The sequence below is a fragment of the Staurois parvus genome, unplaced genomic scaffold (assembly GCF_062004578.1).
Source record: "Staurois parvus isolate SC_StPar_1 unplaced genomic scaffold, SC_StPar_1.0 ptg000207l, whole genome shotgun sequence".
Taxonomy (NCBI): domain Eukaryota; kingdom Metazoa; phylum Chordata; class Amphibia; order Anura; family Ranidae; genus Staurois; species Staurois parvus.
In genome coordinates, this window is record NW_028318003.1 from 5,843,885 (window position 1) to 5,867,750 (window position 23,866).

The window sequence follows — 23,866 nt, forward strand, 5'->3', positions numbered from 1 at the left end:
TTTCAGTCTACTATTATAATTCCCACCACAAACATACGTATTTCCTCATTGTTACCCAATACCATACAAGATATCCCTTTACAATCTCAGAGATAATAAGGACGAAATACTATGTCCTGCCATATTGTGTTTTTATCTCTTGAAATAATGTTTCTGAAAATAGTACCTGATAAGAGTATCACATGATGGACGACCCATATTGCACTACTTATTCATTTTATTTTACTATACAGAACCCTTAAGGTCTTTATCTGTAAATGTCGCTATTTTTAATTTGTTATTGCAACTATTCGTAATTGTATAAGCGTTTGATATTTTGCTTCAGGGATCCTCTGTTGGCATTTGTATACATCACTTTGGCAATGGTGGAAGTGCAGTGAGACATTTCCTCCCCTCCCCTCCTGCTAGCTGCCTGTAAGTGCCAACGCAAAGATGCCCCCTGCTATGCCTGAAGAGGGAGCAAGCATGTTCTGAACAAACGTCAACCCCCCCCCCCCCCCCGCTACCTATGTGTCTGGAAGTGGCGTCAGCTTAGCGTACCTGAATCCATAGGAGGTGCTGGGAGCCACCAGCGCCACCTCCCCATTCGGCTTCACACTATTTGGCAAGCGATTTACCACCTGGACCACAGCGGATGCACTTTATTATGCCAAAGCACTCTATCATCATATGTCTTGTGAGTGATTTACCACTCATCTAGAATAAAAAGTTTTTATATGCTGTGCTGCACTTAGAAGGCGCCACCTTTGTCTCTTTGATCTTCCTACAGAGTCCCTTCTAGCTCCTTACCAGCTGACAGCTTTAAAGTAAAGCTAGTGTCTATGGACTGACATTTACTTCAAGGACTCGCCATTTCTCCATTGTTATACTCTTGGTCCTTGCCTATTTATTTATTACTAGGGCCTCTCCAGCCCTCCCAGAGTGCGCTGAATGCTTGTTACAAAAATAACAATTTTTTGTATTGCATATGATGTATAATGAAAGTGTATGCTGTGACCATTGAATTCCTTTAGGCCGCCAGCTGTGTGGATCTACATCTGGTTTATAGGAAATGTCCAAATTGTTATATTTAAATACTTAATATTTATTAACCACATTCCCGCCGCCCTATAGCAGATATACTGCGGCAGGGGTGCGCAAAATCGTGTGCGCGCGTATGTGTGGGTGTGTGTATACATGTGTGTGTGTGTGTGTGTGTGTGTGTGTATATATATATATATATATATATATATATATATATATATATATATAATCTCTCTCTCTCTCATAGCATCTTAGGGAAAGGGGGTGCGCGCTCCCTACCCACGCCGCCGCACAGCCATGCAAAGCAGTGCTTACAGTGAAGCACACAGACACAGCCCCTAGTAAAACAGCACATAGTTAACCCTTCGCATGTTAACCCCTTCCTGCCCAGTGCCATTAGTACAGTGTTCGTGCTTTTTATTAGCACTGATCACTGCATTGGTGTCATTGACACCAAGTCAGTTCCTCCCAGTGTCAGAATGCCAGCTATAAGTCGCTGATCGCCGCCATTACTAGTAAAAAAAAAAAAAAAAAATCCCAGTATATATACCGCCATTTGTAAACAATATAACTTTCGTGTAAATCTATTAATTTACACGTATTGGTATTTTTTTTTTTTTATTTAGGAAAGATGTAGCAGAATACATTTTGGCCTAAATTTATGACGATATTTGATTTTTACATTTTTTTTTTTATTTTTTTTTTACTGAACATGTTTAATAGCAAAAAGTAAAAAATATTATTTTCTCAATTTTTTTTTTTTTTTTTTATAGCGCAAAAAATAAATAATGCACAGGCGATCAAATACCACTGAAAGAAAGCTCTATTTGTGGGGAAAAAACAGGACTTAAATTTCATTTGGGTGCAACGTTGCATGACTGCGCAATTTTAAGTTAAAGTAACGCAGTGACGTAACGCAAAAAATGGCCTGGTCAGGAAGCGGGGTAAATCCTCAGGCGGGCAAGTGGTTAGTACATAGATCTCCACTAGCTTGTCTGAATGTCTGAGGTGGGCAGATGATGCCCCAATTCCTGTTCCTGTCATGCTGCTGGAACACAGCACTATATATTGTATGTAGCTGAGGCTACATAACAGTTTATACGGTGTACACAGTTGGCACATCTAGTAGTGAAGCGGTAGTAAAGTCTACATCTGAAAAAAAATGGCACATTGTGCTAGTCTGCATCGTATACTAGCACATTATGAAAGGCTTGCCTCTAAAACGAAGCCCTCCAGCAGTACGCTGCCACCTCTGACAGGCCTTTCATCCTTACTCTGTCTTCCTTTTGGGTTCATGGGCTCTGACTGTTTGAATGGCTGAGCCGCAATGCCATCACTTCCAAGGCACAGAACTCTGGATTGATGGCACATTCACTGAGCCCACAATTCACAGTGCAGTGTGCATGAGCTAGCTGCAAAACATGCAAATATCCCCTAAACGGTGCACATTTAGGAGATATTTATTTTACCTACAGGTGAGCTTTATTATACGTTTTATATATTAGAATTTATAAGCTGTAGGTAAAAGTAATAAAGCAGAGTTTACTACCGCTTTAAACTTTACTCCGACATGAAACTTGGGGGAAAAAAAGGCAAAAGGATTGAAGTAGTTAAAGAGGAACTACATTTTATAAACGAAGTCAGCAATTACAAATGCTGTAGCTGCTGACTTTCAATAAACAAGCACTCTCCAGAGCTGCCTTCTCATGTGACGTGTCCTAGGAGCTTGTGAGCGGGAAGTGGGCATACTTCCACAATCTTCAGAATTCCTGAAGTGAGAGGGACTAACTGTGGGGGAAAAAGGTATCCCCCAAATTTATTTTGTAAATATATTCCCAGACAAATGGAAATTGTATCTTTTACATCTCTTTTCAAATGTATGACATATATTTTGGGCAGACACTATATATGGTGAAAAAGAAGAGTATAATTCTCATACAATCAGTGCATTTTTGCTTTTTTTTAACACAAATGGCAAACAACTAGTCATGTAGCTGCAAGTTGATGCATGAGCCATAAATAGTGTACGAGGTTCACTTTTTCAAGTAAATAGTAATGGATAGTGACCTGTGATATAACCAATTGACTATGGAATGATTAATCTTGCCAGATGTAAATTCATCATTTCAGAAACTTTGACCTGCTGAGATTTTTCACACAATACAGACTGATCTTTGTTCTCTGATCCCTCTTGTTAACAAGCTTTAACAACTAAACTTTTCAGGCTGATAGGAAACCCACAACTCGTGCAATAACCAGTCTTTGCTGGTGTGCAGAAGTGTCAAGGAAAACTAAAACCTGAATGAATAAAGAGAGAACATTTCCTTATCAAAGGGATCTATATTTTTCCATTTGTGATTTGTTAATTGTATGCCCAGATTTGGGTTATGGATAAGATGTATATTAGATCTGCACTAGGTCTGGCAATAGTGTTTTAATGGTTAGTGAATGTGTTCTGGGCATGCACTAGGCACCTTGGTAAGGCCCCATGTACACGGGACACTTCTGAATGATCGAAATTGGCTGCTGGAAAACGTAGGTTAAAAACCTTCTGTTTAGCCGCGTTTGCCTAACGTGTTTATGCGCGTTTGCGTTTAGAAGAAGTTTTTAAAGATAAGCACAGGAGAACCTCCCAAATGCCCAGAATGCACTGAAAAGTGGTAAAATATTAACTATTTCAGACTGTTTCAGAGAAATACAGAGAGTAGAAGCAGACGCAGCAGTATGTGTTGAGATAATTAGGTGTAAGTTGCTCATTAACATTTCTTTTGTTTCCAAGGGTGGGAAAGGTGTCTGGTGGAGGGAGTCATTAAGGCCACCTGGCAGGGGGTCTTCATGAGGAATTTGGTGTGTGAATGGGCATTAACATATCTTTTGTTTCCAAGGGTGGGAGAGGTCTGAGGTGTGAATTGGTCCTTACAATGTGTGACGAGCTTGGTAGGAACATCCTGTGTTCAGTGTTTTGTCCATTTGAGTACCTTGAAAATGATTTGCATGCCTTTTTTCATGATGAAAAAAGTCTCTCGACAGCATCGGGAACTGGAAGAGTTAAAAAAATGTTTTCAAACGCTTATAAACGTGATCTGCTGCGTTTACAAGCGGTTTGAGTTTGAAACGCTGATAAAATCGGCTGCTGAGCGCACGTTTTCTGCGTTTAAAAGAACGACTAAACTCAAATGCCTGTAAACGACTGTAAACGAAGATGTGTACATGGACACATAGGAAAACATTAGGGTGAGTTCAGGGGCTGCTGAAAAAAATGCTGACCAGCTCCTAAACGTGAGTTTATCAGCTGCAGTGTACATGAGCCCTAAAGACGGTATTATCTGAATGCCAGAGCATACTTGAGCGTTTTTACTTATCTGAAAAGAATTTACTTCATTCACATTTCTTTAGTTCCTTCCTGGTTTCCAAGCCTAGGCAAATGATGTCATGCATCCAAGGAGTCTTCAAGAGGGGAGGAAGGTTCTTCCCAGCTAAGCACACCCTTCTGCCTGCATGCCTGGCATAATGCATCATCTGCCCTTACTCAAGATGGTCATGGCCAGAGATGCCAGGGGGGGTTGCTAAGTGATTTCTCAGCAAAATAAATCATGGAGACATGGGGCAGTTTGCTTTGAATGTAAAAAAAAGAATTAAATAGCGCTTTTTGGGCTGTGGTGCTCAGATACAGTATGTAGTTCCACTTTAAACAAAATCTTCTAACTGCTCTTGTTGCAGTTTGCACAAATAATAGTAAATATACCATCAAAATCTGCACTGGTTCAGATAGATCGTAAGCTGCCAACACTAAATTCTGATACAAAGAATTTGCAAGACCTATAAATAAAAGTGTAGCGTAAATAAACAATAACCTAGTTGGATATCAGTGAAGCTGGGCGTGACATCTTGATCCCTGGTGACTTAATTTGTGATGTGACGAAACGTGTCAGGTGGAGCTTGGGCGTACGTTACCACGCATACATGTACGCTCGTGGCCATTTTGGGAACATGTGGATGTTTTTAGACATAAAGCGCTGTATTTGAGTTTGTAAGTGCAATTCTTTGGCTTAATAAATCTTTTAATTGATTTTACACTATGGGAAGCTTTTTCATTTCATGCACATGCCACTCTTATGCCTGACATTTGGAGGCTATGGAGGAGGCTGGAGTGGTTGCTCAATGATCGTTCTTGAGCTGCTTTTGACCATTCTATAACTTGATGGTCAAATACATCTGGTAAGCCTTCTTTGAGCACGGAGTGGGGTGACATGTGTTTTCACATGGATAACGTTTGAGCGTCTAGCAGTTGAAGATTTACATTTACACCTTTTTGATATTTTTCAAATTCTTCTTGGAATTTGGACTTATTGTTTCACATTTATATTACTTTCATATTGTATTGGAAGTAATGTCACATCCAGCTTCACGGATGTTCAGCTAGGTTATTGTTTATTTACACTTTTAGTGCTACACTTTGATTTTTACAAATAGTAAAATTGAAATTTCAAAGTACGTGTTTGTAAAGGCCCCCCCCCCCCTTTCCAGCACTTATAGTAGTTGAAATGGACTGTTCAGTCTGCATGCCTAAATTCCAGACATATCCATATTTAGACATATACAGTATATTTTTTCAATAAAGCTATACCTCCATTCCTTGAGCTCCACTTGTAGTGGTTGTAAAGGTACAAGGGTTTTTTTTTTACCTTAACGCATTCTATAATGCAAACATTTTGTGTGCAGCTAAACCCCCCCCCCCCCCATACTTACCTGAGCCAGTGCAGCTCAGGATTGAGCCTGTACGAGCTCTCCATAGCAGACAGCTTGCTTGAGGGGCACTCGACTGGGGGAGGAGCGCAAGCGTGGGACCCCAGAATAAGAGGATCAGGGCTTCTGTACGCAAAACCATTTCACAAAGCAGGTATGACATGTTTATTTAAAGAAAAAAAAAAATAAATAAATATATATATATATATATATATATATATATATATATATATATATATATACATATACATATACATATACATATATATACATACATACTTTGCCTAGGCTGAGATGTTGTCTGTCTGCTATTTGCAAGTGGAAGCTTTTGTATAACATCCCAGTGTGATTACTCTTACTGCCACATTGTCACTTCACAGCATTTGAGCTCTGTACAGGTACCAGGATGTACATGGATGTGTCCTTTTTGGGCCGTGAAGAAGTTGCTCACTTTGGATAGTGCTTGGATATAGATAGCCTTGTGCTAGTAAGCAAAGCAGTTTGAGGCATTGTCAGAGGGAGAATGGTGATCCTGAGAGGTTCTAAAAACCTGCATGTTTTTTATTCTTGTACATTATTTGGCATGCATGCACTTAACATGAATAAAATCTAATGCTATTTATGGTTAAAAAAGAAAAAAAAAAACCTTGAGGTCAGGTCTGTAGTCTTTTGCTGCTCAGATAATTGATTTTGTACGGGCTGCCTGAACAAAGGATAGCCCGTAGAATTCTATGGGCTAGGGCTTGCACAGTCCTGTCCTAGTAAACAAGTAGGAGTGCTCCAGGTATGTTGCCTGCCACCATAGAAGCCTACTCTAAAATGTCTGCCTAACTTTAGACACAGTAACTTAAACTGGGTGAAGACTTCTAAAGAGGGCTTCACCTCAGCTTTGTGGTTCTATATGCAGGTGGCTTCCTTCTGTCTGTTTTAAGAGTATAGCATTGTACTTTGGCTCCCTGCTTGCATCATTTAGACAGCAGTACTGGTGTTACATCTCCACAACCTCTCCACTAGACCATTCACAAAATGCACGCCTGCAGGACTAGTTTGCAGTGTTTTTTTTTAAGTGAATTTTGGTTTTTAGCTTAGAGCTTATCTGTGCTGCTTAATTTAGGGTCCCTTCTTTGTACTATATTTTGTTAAAAAAAAAAGGTAATTAACCAATTCATGAAGCGCATCAACTTATTTGTCAATGTGACAAACTCCATGAATTCCAGCTTTCAGGAAAATGTCGGCCTCCTTCTCTTCCTCCTCGTCCCCCTTATAAAATGTTTAATTTTGGTCCTAAAGCTAGCCATGCACAGATAGAATTAAAATAAATATTGAATTCAGAATCTTCATTCATTTGATTTTGGCTTCATCTGATTGGCTGGGCAAATGACTTCAAAATTTCCACCTCAGCCAATGAAAGGAAACATCGTATTCATTCAGAAAATAAAAAGTGTCCTGTGAATGGCAGAACAGCACTCAGCCTGGCTCCGTTTTGTCTGGGAGGGGGATGGAATGTACCCATCCCACTGCTTGAACACGGAGCTGCATATTGTATGTAGCTGAGGCTATATAAGTTCATACACTGCTGACAGCGACTACTTGATTAAGTCAAATACAGGTGAAACTCAAAAAATGTGAATATCGTGCAAAAGTTCATTTATTTCAGTAATGCAACTTAAAAGGTGAAACTAATATATGAGATACTCATTACATGCAAAGCAAGATAGTTCAAGCCGTGATTTGTCATAATTGTGATGATTATGGCTTACAGCTCATGAAAACCCCAAATCCACAATCTCAGAAAATTAGAATATTGTGAAAAGGTGCAATATTCTAGGCTCAAAGTGTCCCACTCTAATCAGCTAATTAAGCCATAACACCTGCAAAGGGTTCCTGAGCCTTTAAATGGTCTCTCAGTCTGGTTCAGTAGGAATCACAATCATGGGAAAGACTGCTGACCTGTGAGTTGTGCAGAAAATCATCACTGACACCCTCCATAAGGAGGGAAAGCCTCAAAAGGTAATTGCAAAAGAAGTTGGATGTTCCCAAAGTGCTGTATCAAAGCACATTAATAGAAAGTTATGTGGAAGGGAAAAGTGTGGAAGAAAAAGGTGCACAAGCAGCAGGGATGACCGCAGCCTGGAGAGGATTGTCAGGAAAAGGCCATTCAAAAGTGTTGGGGACTTTCACAAGGAGTGGACTGAGGCTGGAGTCAGTGCATCAAGACCCACCACACACAGACTGATCCTGGACATGGGCTTCAAATGTCGTATTCCTCTTGTCAAGCCGCTCCTGAACAACAAACAACGTCAGAAGCGTCTTACCTGGGCTAAAGAAAAACAGACCTGGTCTGTTGTTCAGTGGTCCAAAGTCCTAATTTCTGATGAGAGCAACTTTTGCATCTCATTTGGAAACCAAGGACCCAGAGTATGGAGGAAGAATGGAGAGGCACACACTGCAAGATGCTTGAAGTCCAGTGTGAAGTTTCCACAGTCTGTGTTGATTTGGGGAGCCAAGTCATCTGCTGGTGTTGATCCACTGTGCTTCATTAAGTCCAGGGTCAACGCAGCCATCTACCAGGAGATTTTGGTGCACTTCATGCTTCCGCAGGCGAGCTTTATGGGGATGCTGACTTCATTTTCCAGCAGGACTTGGCACCTGCCCACACTGCCAAAAGCACCAAAACCTGGTTCAATGACCGTGGGATTACTGTTCTTGATTGGCCAGCAAACTCGCCTGACCTGAACCCCATAGAGACATGAGAGCGAACAATGCAGAAGAGCTGAAGGCCGCTATTGAAGCATCCTGGTCTTCCATAACACCCCAGCAGTGCCACAGGCTGATAGCTTCCATGCCACGCCGCATTGAGGCAGTAATTGCTGCAAAAGGGGCCCAAACCAAGTACTGAGTACATATGCATGCTTATACTTTTCAGAGGTCCGATATTGTTCTATGTACAATCCTTGTTTTATTGATTGCATGTAATATTCTAATTTTTTGAGGTTGTGGATTTGGGGTTTTCATGAGCTGTAAGCCATAATCATCACAATTATGACAAATCGCAGCTAGAACTATCTTGCTTTGTATGTAATGAGTCTATCTCATATATTAGTTTCACCTTTTAAGTTGCATTACTGAAATAAATGAACTTTTGCACGATATTCTAATTTTTCGAGTTTCACCTGTAGTTTGTTTAGACCAGCTTGGTCCAAGTAAACTTTTTAAAGTTCACTAAAACATGGAGTTAGGCTTTAAAGTGTGTTTCCACTTTTGCAGTCCAATTAGAGAAAACCCCACTATATGTTTTTGTTTCATAGCATACCTAATTTTTTTTTAAATGACTTTTTAGATGTTTTTGATGAGGAGGACTCATGGCAGATTGCAAGAAATTCCAGACTATCTCACAGACTGGAAACACACTTGGCACTCTCATTAAAGTGACACCTAACTCTGGTTTTAAAAATTAAAGAAAATCTATTACGTTTGCATTATTAACTCAAAGGGTGGCTAAGTTTGTTCTCTATGCTCCCATTGTATGTAGAAACACAGCTACCCTTTTTGTCCCTCCCAAGATAGATTAGGAGCTATGGGATTTGTATTGTTCATAGAGCTGTGCATATGACTACAACAACTGTTTACTGCTTGATCTAAACAAATGGAAGTGAGGTTTATGATGGATTATTTTTGAGATTGATATTGTTTAGTGTTACTAGTGGTTCTAAAGGCAGCACATTTTTTTTTTAACCTTTATGCATTCTATGCATAAAGGTAAAAAATATTCTGCATGCATCTCCCCCCAGCCCCTTCTTATACTTGAGCCCACCCCATCTCGATCCAGGGATGTGCACAAGAGCAGAGGCTCTCTCCACTCATTTCCATCATTGGCTCAGAGACAGCAGCCAGAGCCATTGCCTCCCAGTGCTATCAGTTACAGCCGCTGAGGAAGGAGCGGCGGGCGGGGCCAAGCCGGGAGCAAGTATGCACAAATGGCCCTAGGTCAGGGATGTCAAACTGGCAGCCCTCCAGCTGTTGCGAAACTACAAGTCCCAACATGCATCTGCCTTTGGTAGTCATGCTTGTAACTGTCAATCTAGCAATGCCTCATAGGACTTGTAGTTTGGCAACAGCTGGAGGGCCACCAGTTTGACACCTGTGCCCTAGAACATACGGCTTGCTATAGGGTGCACTCTGCAATGGGAAGGAGCCATGAGCACCAGTGTGGGACCCAAGAAGAAGAGATTTGGGGGCTGCTCTCTGCAAAACCATTGCACAGAGCAGGTAAGTATGATATGTTAAAAAAAAAAAAAAAACCTTTTACAATCACTTTAATTAAGCTTTGATCTTTGAGACCATGTTAATACAGACTATTAACATCTTGGGTCAATTTATGGTGTTTGCTGCTTTTTGAAAGGATATCCTGCTCATGAAGGCCGGAGTAGCTTTGTGAATAAACAATTCACAATTCAACAAAAAGCTGATATCAATTTTAGCCTTTTTTTTTCTTTTTTTTTTTTTTAAATAGACCATCACTACAAAAAACCTTTCAGCAGTTATTGCATCGTAGAGTGTGGTTTTGATCTTTGATCAGCGTTAAAGGAAACCTCAGCTGTGTTACAGTGGAAAATATGACATCAACTAAACCTTTCAAAAATGTATATGAAGGAAATAATCATTTCTCATTTACTGTACATGCATGTGAATGTTCTTAAACAAGCCACCTGAAACTTTTTTTTTTTTTTTTTTTTTTTGGGTTTTTATTTTAAAGTCACAGGAATTTCTGCTAGTTTGCTGACCTCATATTTTAGTGCTTTGGATCTTTAGTTTTAACAATAATACTCATTCTCAATTTACTTTTATCTAAAATGACAAAGTTGTGCTGCGGCAGTTGATTGGTTTTCAGATTAAATTTGGCCTGCTGTAAAATGGGATCTGCCATCTGAAATCTAGACTCCAAGTTGAACTTATCCAGCATCCACTGAACAGTGCTTCAGAATTTTACCTCTTCTAATTGGGCTGTTCTACTTTTAAAAAGCTTCAGAGGTATTTTTGTGCTATGTTGAGGTTTAAAGAAAAAAAAAAAGAGCAGATTATTCCCTGTCCAAAGCTTGCATTATTGTTGCTCTTGAGCAGCAGTCCTCAAACTTTTTAAACGGGGCCAGTTCACGGACCTTCACACTGTTGGGGGACAAGACTATAGTTTGAAAAAAATATGAACTAATTCCTATGTACACCGCACAAATCTTATTTGTAGTGCAAAAAAAGGAAAAAACAATACAATATTTAAAATGCACTGTAACGCACTGGACACCAAAATGCACTGTACACGGTAACGCACTGCACACCAAAATGCACTGTACACGGTAACGCACTGCACACCAAAATGCACTGTACACGGTAACGCACTGCACACCAAAATGTACTGTACACTGCAACTCACTTGACACCAAAATGCACTGTACACTGTGATGCACGGGACGCCGCAATGCATTATACACTGAGGCACTGGACACTGCAATGCACTGTACTCAGTTACACACTGGACACCACAGTACACTGTAATGTACTGGACACCGCAATGCACTGTGCTTGGTGTGCTCTCCTCCTCTTCTCCTGTTGCTCCTCTGGCTGCAGCACGTGAAATCTGGGTGAGTCTTCGCCAGGCTGCCGCTCGCTGGGTCCTCACGGCTGAGGACCCAGCAAGCAGCCTAGGTATTTACTGGCCGGCGCCGTTTCTTTTTTGTTTTTTTGTTGTTTTTTTTTTTTGGCCGGTCCTTGTAATTGTCTTTACTCTATAAATTGTGAAGATTCAATTTGGTTAGCTAATCATGTAAAAATGAATTTCCGGTTTTAATATTTCATCTACATGCAATTGGGTATTCAGTGTTAACATGGTTACAATTCAAGTAAAGATACTCGACTCCACTAAATCAACTCCATGGTGTCTGAAATTAAACAATTCTTTAGGAAAACCCACAGTGCACTGAAAATCCTTTGCCACAGGTAAACGTTGCATTAAATGTTTGTAAAACCAAGATTGTGAATGTAAAAAAAAACAAAACGTCTGTCCAGCCCCAGAGGTTACCTGGTCACATCATCACTCAAGAGACCATCATTGATTCTTTTTCACCAGAATATTATTATTATTATTATACAGGATTTATATGGCGCCAACAGTTTGCTCAGCGCTTTACAATATAACGGGAGACGATACAGCAACAATACAGTTCAATACAAGACATTAGGTGGGCCCTTCTCCTTGGAGCTTACAATCTAAGAGGGAGGGGCTAGTGGTACAAAAGGTAGTAACTGGGGGGGATGGACTGGTAGGAGGAGTAGAAGATTCCATTATTAGCTGAGGACAGGATAGGCTTCCTTGAACAGAGAGGTTTTCAGAGATCGCCTAAAAGTGGGCATAGTAGGCGATAGTCTGATAAATTGGAGAATACATTACTGCTCAAATGTACTGTACATACACTTTGTCAAAGGGGTGTGCCCCCGCCTTCAAAACCTTTAGAACCATTCCTTCCTACTAACTATGGAGCAATGGTTCCACAGCATTGAAGACATCCAACTATTGAAAGACCTTACCTGATTGATACCTCAAGGGAACTGATTAAAAATTCTAGGACACCTGGAATTACTGAATAGACTAATACATTTATAGAGTAATATAAGCAACTCACAGGACTTGAAACACAAATATCCAATTCCCCAAGTCTTATTAAATGTAGCAAATAAAAATGTTTTGCTATAGAGAGGGTAGGCAGTATTCACCAAGCTTTTCCAGGAAATAATATCCAAGGATGCTGTTGAAACCCATTGTAATTCTACTGTCTTCCTAGCATAAAATAAGTGGTCTTTTGAGCACTTCCAACATCCATATCACCAAATACTTCTAATAGGCAATACATTGGATCAACCATTGGGCAGTTCCAGATCATATGTGTAAGATCCCAATCAGTCCCCTAACAATTAAGACCTAGAGGGGTATCTCTCTTCCTCATTTTGAACCGTTGTGCTGATGAAAAGTAGACCCTATGAAAACACCACATTTGGATGAGTTTGTCTCTAGCAGAGATGGTTGTGCTAAAGTAGGAGGCATAAACCTCATCCCAATCCTGCTCTTCCATATCCGGAATGTCTCTACCTAATCTTGTGCGACTTTCAACCAATGTCACTTATGAAGGATTTACTGGATGTACACCATAGAATGCTTCAAAATTATATATGAAAAAAAAAGTTTTTTGTATGTTTATAAAGTAAAAAAAAAAAAATGACCTCCCCCAACCATTGTAGTATGCAGTTACAGTAGCCAATCATTTTCACTATATTGGAGCAAACATTAGACTGCTTTACAGTTCTCAAGATTATCAGAACAGTAGACTGGAGGTGGTAGATGATACGACTACTTCTTTTATCATCTGTTTAGTTCTGTTCAATATACCGCGTGTATTATTTATTTATTATTTTATTTTAATGCTTTACAGGTTGTTCGGTTGTGCCAGAATCAAAGGCTTGCTTTGAAAAACAGTCCGCCATATATTTTGGACCTTCTTCCTGATACCTACCAACACCTCCGCACCATTATGTCTCGCTATGAGGGAAAAATGGAGATGCTTGGTGAAAATGAGTATTTCAGAGTCTTCATGGAAAACCTAATGAAGAAGACAAAGCAAACAATAAGTTTGTTTAAAGATGGCAAGGAACGCATGTATGAGGAGAATTCCCAACCAAGGTTAGTTACTGCTCATTTCACTGCTTTCAAAGCTTCCCTGTATATACTGCAGTAATGGAAGACAACTTGGTTTTAGATTTTAGAAATTCTGTTTTACAGTGACTGCTCTAATGGATCACTCTGCTCCTACGGACTATTTTCTTATTGCTGTTCTATATACTGTATGTTGTATTGTTACCATGTTTTCCTAGGCAATTGTATGTACGTTCCAGTGTAAATATTTACCCATTTGATATATAATAACTTGAAGCAGAACTTCACCCAAAAGGGGCAGTTTCGTTCTTCCTCCTCGTACCTGCTCCCACTTCCTCTCAGATTGCCTAGGCGATCTGAGTGGAAGTTCTCCTTCCTGCCCACAACCTTCTGGAACACGTCTCCTGCCCCCCAGAAGGCTGAGGGACCATTCACAAAGCACAGTGTAGCAGGCAGTTGGCTGAGTCAAGAATCTGGCCCAGGAGAGGACAGCTCTGCATCCTCGGACAGTTGACTGTTTATTAAAAGTCAGCAACTAAAGTTTTTGTAGTTGCTGACTGAAGAAATGACTGAAGAACATTTTAAGGTTTCATTCATACTAACCCGTACAGTAAAATGCAGCAATTCACTTTGTAGGTCTGTGCGAGGTCCAGCACGTGTGCAGTGCATTTTTTCAGAGCAGTATGGTTTACTTTTTGAAGTCTCATAGTGACATTTCATTCATTCAGGTCTCTACAGGACCACATAGCCATCCAGTGTGCAGCAGGAAAATGTGTGCATTTCTCCACCCTGCATATCCCACTAACGTAGGAAAAAGCATTTCTCCCACACATCACAAACGCATTTTGGTGTAGACTGACATGTGGAAAACAATTGTTTTCCATGTTAGCTCGTGGTGACTGGCATTCGCCTATTTTGGAAAAACACCTGTAACGACCCTTAAATGTTCTGTACAGGAAGAGTGATAACTACTGACCTGAAATATAAACTCCTATTCTCTTTCCAGATATAATTAGAATGTAAGAGAAAAAGAAAAAATGTGTTAATTTAACAAGCTGACTTCAGGAAAAGACAATCAAAGCCAGGCACAATGGGCCTTGTCCGCATTCGAAGACCAGTTTAATTTTAACCAGCACATTCAGAAAAAGTTACCAAGTGACTGTAGTTTGTATTTACATTTTAGTGTGCCATCTTCACGGAATAATAGTATTCACTTGCTGTAGTTTTTGTCTGTTTGTTTTTTGTTTTTTTGTTTTTTCCATACCTGTTGTGGTGGTTTTTGATGCTTTGCATTGTGACGACATGGTGACACAGATATATAGATCGTGTTCACTGAACGTGTGAGGAGACCATTGTTGGTAACAGCCCCATCCTTATATTTAACTCTGCCCTTTCAGTGCTTTCTGTGTCTTTGAATTTAAGTAATACTACGTTTGAATACACATGGAAAAATTTGTGGAAATTTGAAGGTACCATTCTAACCTCCTTGTGATTAAAATATTTTCAGAAATGCATTACAATAGTTTAAAATGACTGACAAACTAATTTTAATACAATAGTATTACTCAGTCTTCACCTCCTAGCCTATACCTTTAGCCTAGGTTCATGTTAATACTGCTGTCTAATCGTTCAGTTTTCCATGCATTTTAACATGTGTTTTTGAGGCGTTTTCATGCTTCCTGCATTTTACTTTTATTTTTGGTGGGAGGAGACTGCGTTTTATACACACAGGGCACTAAAAACGCATGTACATGCATTTTACATGTGCTTTCCATGTGCTCCCATTGAAGTCTATGGGGAAAAAAATACGTTATGCTGCACCAAAAGAAGCACCTGCACCTTTAAAAAAAAAAAAAAACTCACTATACCATGCAGCATTGATGTGAACAGGCACCATAGGGAATAATGAGATTTTGCATTGTTGTGCGTGCCAGCATAATGGCAGACGCAGGAGAAATCACACTAGTGTGAACATGGGGCTTAATCTGTTTTTATCGGGTCTTGTAAAATCATATTTAGAGAAGCCATATTCCAGTGTTGGTCTTTTAGTAGATTTATGCAAAATATCACTCTTGAGATGAAAACAGGATGTGTAGGCTATACTTTAAAGTCTCCACATTTCTTTGACCATTGTCCTACTATCTCTGAAGACAACAGAAGGTTGTTCTTTGAAATTACATAAACAAATTAGTACATAAAAATATAGATATATATTAGTATTGAAACCATTGTGGCCAAACCATGTTTCTGCATTTACATAAGATAACTGCTCTAAGTAGGGAAGACCTAGTTTAACCACAATGTTTCAGTATTGTAATTAGGGGAAAATGTTAAAGTGATACTAAACCCAGGACCCTGCATTCACTCTATCTCGTCTCCCACAGTACACACAACATGGAAATGCAATTATTTTAGTAAATAACTGCTAAATACCTTTTCTCTTCAGCAGTTAGAACAGTCTTGTGACTTCAGCAGAGCACTGGTTAAAGCTTGTAGGAGTAGTTTTCTTTCTACTTTAGGAGGATGTGAAATCCCTGACCTTGTCTGGACAGTGCTTATTGGCCCTGTGCTGATCACATGCACCCTCCCAAGAAAAAAAAAACAACAAACCTATCAATACACACCAAACTGAGCATGTACACGTGACCACGGGTTCAGTCTGTATCAGGCGGTCATTTCAACAAGAAGGCTTCATGCACACTGGGCGTTTTAATAATGCTGGTAACATTAGCTGTGTAAAGTCATGTTAAGTATGTGAGTCTTCAGCGTTTTTGCATTAGCATTTAGCGGTGTTTTGCCACGTTTTTTCGCATTTGCGTTTTTTTTTTTTAACAAAGAAAAAAAAATTTCTTTTTTCTGCTCAAAAAAAGTCCAAGAATGCTGTTTTGCAGAGATTTACTGCGTTTTGCTGCGTTTTTCAGCATTAGAGCATTTTTAGAGCTAAAAAACTCCTCTAGGAACCCACTAGTTCTGGGTTTTTTTCCACCAAAAAACGTCCCTGCCAAAAATCGCTGATTACAGTCTATGTGCATGGACACATAGGATAACATGCTGGGGAGTTTACTGGTTGTAGAAAAAACGTCAAAAGCCAAAAACAGCAGCTGTAAAAACGTCCAGTGTGCATGAGGAGGAAGAGGGGCAGAGGATTAACCCCTTAGGTTCCACAGTGAGTATAACAAGCATGCTGTACTGCATATACAGACTGATTTCACTGTTGTGGGTTTAGTAACCCTTTAATTTTCACAATATTAGCACACCAAGTAGGAACAAATGTGGCATTTTTCTTTTGTGTCTTTGGAAGGGTTGTGAGATGTAAGGTTGCCAATGTCAGTTTATACAAGTATAAAAACCTGTGCAGGATAATGTGAAAAGTTCTGTGTAAATTGATGGTGCTATGAAACTATCTATAATAAAATAAATGAATACCTTCATATTCCAAAATTTCACATTAAATCTGCAAGGTTAGTAATTAGCATTCTGAGGCAAAGGGAATGCATGGCATCTGTAGATATCCACGGTGCCTTCTCTGCATGTTCCCATTTATCCACCTAATTGTGTGGCAGTGGCAGGCAATTGTTTCCAGTTTGTCGTACTTCCCTTTTGGTTTATCATTTGCTCCCAATTTACAAAGGTCATAGCACCTCTTTTTGCCTCCCTCAGAACTCTGTGCTTCCAGGTCACAGGTTATCCATTCCCCTGAACGACTCTGCTCTCCAATTTTCTCTTCGCCTATATTACTTGGGTCTGGTCCTGCACACATCTCAAGCAAAGGTTTTTCTCCCAGAAAAAAAAAACATTTTTCTCAGAGCCCATGCTCAATAATTAAGTTCAAAGAGACATCCAACAATGAGATTTTCCTTGAGAGTTCCAGCCCTTAGCCTCCTTTTTCAGGCCGTACCGTTTTGCTTTATGTATTTAAAGAGCTCTCTTACACAACATCTTGTCAATCTAGAGTAATTCTTTGTCTTGTCTTACCTGCACACCCTCATAGAGGACTTCTTGCCTCCCTCCGCACCATTGCTAGGTATATCAGACAGCATACATTTGTGCTCAGAAGTTTACATACCCGGGCAGAAATTGTGAAATTTTGGCATTAATATTGAAAATGACTAATCATGACAAAAAATGCTCTTTTATCGAAGGATGATGATCATATGAAGCCATTTATTATCAAATAGTTGTTTGGCTCCTTTTTAAATCATAATGATAACAGAAATCACCCAAATGGCCTAGATCAAAAGTTTATATACCCTGGAATTTTGGCCTTGGCACGGACACACAAGGTGACACACAAATGCCAATTAGAAGTTAATGTCCCACATCTGTGGCTTTTTAAATTGTAATTAGTGTCAGTGTATAAATAGTCAATCAGTTTGTTAGCTCTTACGTGGAAGCACTAACTAGGCTAGATACTGAGCCATGGGGATCAGAAAAGAACTGTCAAAAGTCTTGCGTAACAAGGTAATGGAAATTAAGAAGTGGAAAGTTCGGGGATCTCTTGATAACAAGCCAAGGTCAGGTAGACCAAGAAAGATTGCAGCCACAACTGCCAGAGGAATTGTTCGGAATAAAAAAGGGAAACCCACAGGTAACCACAAGAAAAGTATAGGCTGCTCTGGAAAAAGACAGTGTAGTTGTTTTGAAGGAGCACAATATGATGACACTTGAACAAAAATTAGCTGCATGGTTGAGGTGCCAGAAAGAAGTGACTCTAATCTCTATCTTCTCCAAAAATTATACATACCCATCCACTACCTAAAGCAGAACTCCACCTAAAAGATGTTCTGATCATTCTCCTCCTCCCCTCCCAGTCCTCTCTCACCATTGCATTTTTTTTTTTCTGGGGGTGGGTAGCTATTCTGAACAGATACCTGGTCCCATGGAAGTTGTCACCACCAATCTTCCCCCCCCCCCAAAGAAACCTCCTGGGCAACCTCACATGTCTCATGAAGGTGCAGGACCACCTCGAAAGCACAGCACGTGTCCCTCATGCCCATTGGGGAGTTGGCTGTGAGACAGCAGGAAGTCATAACCGGCTTCCCACAAACATGGTGGTGCCAGGGTCCAGAAGTACAGCAAGGAACTGGCCTGGGTGATGACAACGCTGGATCCCAGGGCTGGTGAGTGTTTGTATATTAACTACTTCCCACCCGGCCTATAGTAAAATGACGGCCGGGCGAACCTCTCTTCCCTCCGGTAGGGTGTCATATGACGTCCTTTCCGGATCACGCCTTGCGCGTGCCCGCAGGACCGCACTGTGGCAAGATCTGTCACAGACTGTGTACCTCGGACATGGCCGATGACAGATCTGTATACGGCTCCGTTGCCAGTACCATGTGACCTGCTGTGACCAATCACAGTAGGTCACATGACAGTGGTATACAATGAATGGCTTCCTTTCATGCCATCCATTGTATACAAGTGTGTAGCTGTGAATGGTCACACTGGGCCAATCACAGCCCATCTGGGTCGTGATTAGCCGTAGCTAATCACAAAAAAAAAAAAACCCTGAATTAATCGATGTCATTCAGGTAAATGCTTACTTATAGCAAAGAAATTCTTTGCTATAAGCAACCAAATTGTGTAAAAAAAAAAAAAAATACTGATCACTTCCCCAAAGTAGTACAATGTTACTATGGTAACATTATACTACTTTGGTCACAGTGTAATATGAAGAATAAAACCTTAAAAAAAAACAAAGAAAATTTAATAAAAATTGAAAAAAATGATCAATTTATCAGTCAGTGTCCCTGGTCACCGCCACACCAGTTATATGATGACTCTGTACTGCACTGGTGACAGTATATAAAAAAAATTGTGAAAATCATTTTTTAAATTTCTTCATTTTCCGAAAAATTGTGACAAAAGAATTACAACTTCAAAAAACTCGCCATGCCTCTTATAAAATACGTCGGACTGTCTGCTTTGCAAAAAGGGGTCATTTGGGGGATATCTGTACTGTTCTGACATTTTTGTGTCTCAAGAAATTAGATTGGCTGTCAGTACTTCAGGATTGATCAATTTTCAGATATTTCCCATGGTTTGGGAACTCTATAACTTTCCTACAAACTAAATAATAAATACTGATTTGGGTTATTTTCACCAAAGAAATGTAGCAGAATACATCTCGGCCTAAATTTATAAAGAACAATTAATTATTTCAAACGTTTATAACAGAAACAAACGTTTTTATTTTTTTTTTTCAAAATGTTCTGTCTTTTTTTGTTAATTTAGCAAAAAATAAAAACCCCAGTGGTGATTTAAATACCACCAAAAGAAAGCTCTAGTTATGTGAAGAAAATTTATAATATTTTAGTTTGGGTAAAATGTTACATGACCGTGCAATTGTCATTCAAAGTGTGAGAGCGCTGAAACCTGAAAATTGGCCTGGGCAGGAAGGGGGTAAAAGTGCCCGGTATTGAAGTTGTAGCTGTGGACTTTTAATCTTTGGACAAATTACTGTAGTTACTTTTTAAGGGCCCATTCACACTGGGGCAATTTGTGACTAGCTGTGGGAGACCTAGCGGGGGTTTCCTGTGTTTATCTTCAAGCATGCATCCGCATTGAAAGCAGTGGGAGGCAGAATTCATAGGTAATCGCTGCATGAGCGGTTACATGCGATTGGCTACAAATAGCTGCGAGAGCTGCCGGCCTCCCAATACTTTCAGTGGTGCTGGCCATTCACAGCAAATCATAGGAAACCCTCGCTTGATCTCTCACAGCTAATCGCAAACAACCCTGTTTGCAAGTGTGAATGGCTATGTATTCTACTACTGAAGAAATCTTTTCTTGGTGTTTTTCTGCCTTTGTGACATCCTCTGGGGGTGGCTACGTTCCTACACACAGTATGACCATGGAGAAAGAATGTAGCCACCATTTAATAGGAAGTCAGATCACAGGAAAGCAAAAGGAATTTGGAGGAGGCTGAGGGCAATAGAAGGTACTTTTTGACCACAGTTTAGTGTCACTTTAACGTGGTTCTAAAACCTAAACATTTTAAACCTTAAATTCCCTACATTAAGGTAAAAAATGTTTTGGGTATCAGTATTTACCTGAATCTTCTCTCGATCCAGTGCTGTGCCCATCTGAAGTGACTGTTTTCTCTCCCAGCTCTCAAAGACATTGCTGAAGCAGCAGGAGCTATTGCTTCCCACTGCTTTCAGTCATGCTGTGACCAGTGAGTGGAGGGAGGGGCCAGGTCACACTGTCTGTCTATGGTCGCAGGCAGCGTGGCTCAGGATTGAGCCTGCAGGTGTGCAATGAGCGGAAGCTGCTCCCTATGGTGACACACCAAGAAGAAGAGGAGCCAGTAGTGCCAGCGGGGGGACTCAAGGAGAAGAGGTTCAGGGCCGCTCTGTGCAATTCCACAGAGAAGGTACGTTAACCACTTCCCGTGCGGCCCATGTACATAAACGGCCAGATGGGAGCAGTACAGGAGCGGGTTGTCGTTCATAAACGGCACCCGCATTTTCAGGCTGTGTGCGCTCCCTGGGAGCACACGGCACTGCAATCCGGTGCCCGCTGTGTCAGGAGGACACAGTGGAACACCTATTGCTGTACGGGACCTCTGTGTGAGGTCCCGATCATGTGATCACTGATTGGCCAATCAGTGATCACATGAATAGTAAGCAAGATGTCACTTCTGACATTGCTTACTACTAGTGAAATCTGTGAATGATCAGAGGTCACATGGTACAGGGCTATTCACAACAGCCTTGTACCATGTGACAAGCTGTGACCAATCTCGGCTCTCACAGTATTTCTCAATGGCTGCAAGAATGCAGCCAGAGAGAAGGAGAAATGATTGCTTTTACGGCCTTTATGGGTGTAAAAGCAATCGGTGTAAAAAAAAAAAAATCTTCATCACCCCCCACAAGTAGTACAGTGTCACTATGGTGACACTGTACTGCTAGGGTGACAGTGTGTTAAAAAAAAAAAAAATATAAAAAAAACAAAAATGTAAAAAAATATAATTTTTGGTTATAAACTAATTTGGGTGTGTTTTTTTTTTTTTTTTTTTCCCCTACTAAAAAGATAACCGAATAAATTTTGGCCAAGATTTATGAAGAAAGATTATTTATTTGCAAAATCTTATAAGAAAAACACTTTTTTTCAAAATTTTTGGACTTTCATTTCTATAGCAAAAATAAATAAATAAAAATGCCAGTGGTGAATAAAAATTGGCCTGCACAGGAAGGGGTGAAAGTGTCCGGACTTGAAGTGGTTAAACATGTTTGTTATTTTTTAAACAAATCCTTTACAATCACTTTAAGCAATTGTATGCACATTACTCAGAAGATAATTAAAATGGCTGCCTTGTATTATCAGAAATGGCCATTTCTGAGCAGGAGGAGGAACAATGCATATGGAATGCGTTGAAGAGAGTTTTGTTCAGTAAAATAGGAAGCTTATGTAGACTAGCAGAAAATACAAAGAGGAAGTGAATGTGACCACAGTCAGAAGCCGCCTGCTACAAGAACATTTTGAAACCTTTTAGAAATTGTTTGATTATATGCAGAGTCATACTGCTTTGCCTTACAAAAGGCACCTGAAGTACTATTTCCTTTTAGTTTTGGAAACAAATAGTTTTTGATAGTTTTACTGTTAGCTTAAAGCAGAACTTTACACGTAACAATTCGTTAAAAAATGTTTAGCAAAGAACATACATTCCACATTACTAATTAGGCTGCCAAAATTAGTGTGTGCTGTAAATTGCCTTCAGAATTGCTCCTGTTTCTTCTTGCTGGAGGAGGATATTTTGCTGAAGCCCAGAGCCCCTGAGCAGCAGTAAATCTTTAGCATGTCAACAGATCGACCTCTACTTTTTCTGCACAGTGCTGAAAAATAGAGAGCAACTGAGCATGTGCAGAGCAGGGTGGGACAGTGTATTACTGGATTTTAAGCAGTATTCGCTATCCTTTCTTAACCTTTTTAACACAGAGCAACCCTTAAAGTAACTTTCCAGTCTCAGAAAATCCCTGCTAAAAATGACTTTACAACTCACAATACAATAGTATGATGGTCAGTGGGAAGGATGCTCATAAACGTGTGGACATTGGGAAGAATTACCCCTTACAGATGGTTAAATAAATTACTGATGTCAATGGGAACTTATCTGAGAGGCAGAAATTGCTCAAGGAACCCCTAGCAACCTCTGATGGAACCCTGAGGTTCCATGAAGGACTTAATTTTCTGACTAAAGTTTTTTACTTTAAGCTTTTTTTTATGTCTTAATGTAATTCTGTAGTTTATTATTTATTATTTCAGGTACTTATATAGCGCCATCAATTTACGCAGTGCTTTACATATATATTGTACATTCACATCAGTCCCTAACCCTCATGGGGCGTACAATGTAAGGTCCCTAACTCATATTCATACATATACATACTAGGACCAATTTAGACAGGAACCAATTAACCTACCAGCATGTCTTTGGAGTGTGGGAGGAAACCAGAGTACCTGGAGGAAACCCACACAGGCACAGGGAGAACATGCAAACTCCAGACAGGTAGTGCCGTGGTTGGGATTTGAAACGATGACCCTAGTACTGGCAGGCGGAAGTGCTAACCATTTAGCCAGTGTGCTGCCTGTAGTTCACAACCTTTCAATATCCAACATCCAGTATTGTCTGAGTTATATATGCAGGTTGTCCTCCCCTGGAAAAAAAAAAAAAAAAAAATCTGTTTTACAGGCGTTCAACGTTTTTTTTTTCCTGCCTCTAAATGCTAGTTCATGTTAGCCTACAGTGAGAAACAGAAGTATTTGAACACCCTGCGATTTTGCAAGTTCTCCCTCTTAGAAATCATGGAGGGGTCTGAAATTCACATTGTAGGCGCATTCCCACTCTGAGAGACAGAATTAAAAAAAAAATTCAGGAAATCACATTGTATGATTTTTAAAGAATGAATTCTGGCTCTCAAAGACCTGTTACTGTGCCTTTAAAAAGTCCACCTCTACTCCACTCATTAATCTAACTTAGTAGCACCTGTCTGAGCTCTTTAAAGACACCTGTCCACCCCACAGTCAGTCAGACGCCAACTACTACCATGGGTAAGACCATAGAGCTGTCAAAAGACACCAGAGACAAAATTGTGGACCTCCACAAGGCTAGAAAGGGCTATGGGGCAATTGCCAAGCAGCTAGGTGAAAATAGATCAACTGTTGGAGCAATTGTTAGAAAATGGAAGAGGCTAAAGACAACTGTCAGTCTCCCTCGGACTGGGGCTCCATGCAAGATCTCACCTTGTGGGGTATCACTGATGATAAGAAAGGTGAGGAATCAGCCCAGAACTACAACGGAGGAGCTGGTCAATGACATGAAGAGAGCTGGGACCACAGTTTCAAAGGTCACTGTCGGTAGAACACTACGCCGTCATGGTTTCAAATCATGCATTG

At 40.1% G+C, this 23,866-nt stretch overlaps 1 protein-coding gene across 1 annotated transcript in view; it reads left to right on the forward strand.

Annotated features, from left to right (window-relative positions):
• The window catches only part of CBL (Cbl proto-oncogene), a 110,753-nt gene that overhangs the window by 15,477 nt on the left and 71,410 nt on the right, over positions 1–23,866 (forward strand). The window contains exon 2 of the mRNA XM_089678568.1: positions 13,248–13,495. Coding sequence (XP_089534694.1) covers positions 13,248–13,495 — 248 coding nt within the window. The remainder of the gene's footprint in view (positions 1–13,247; positions 13,496–23,866) is intronic.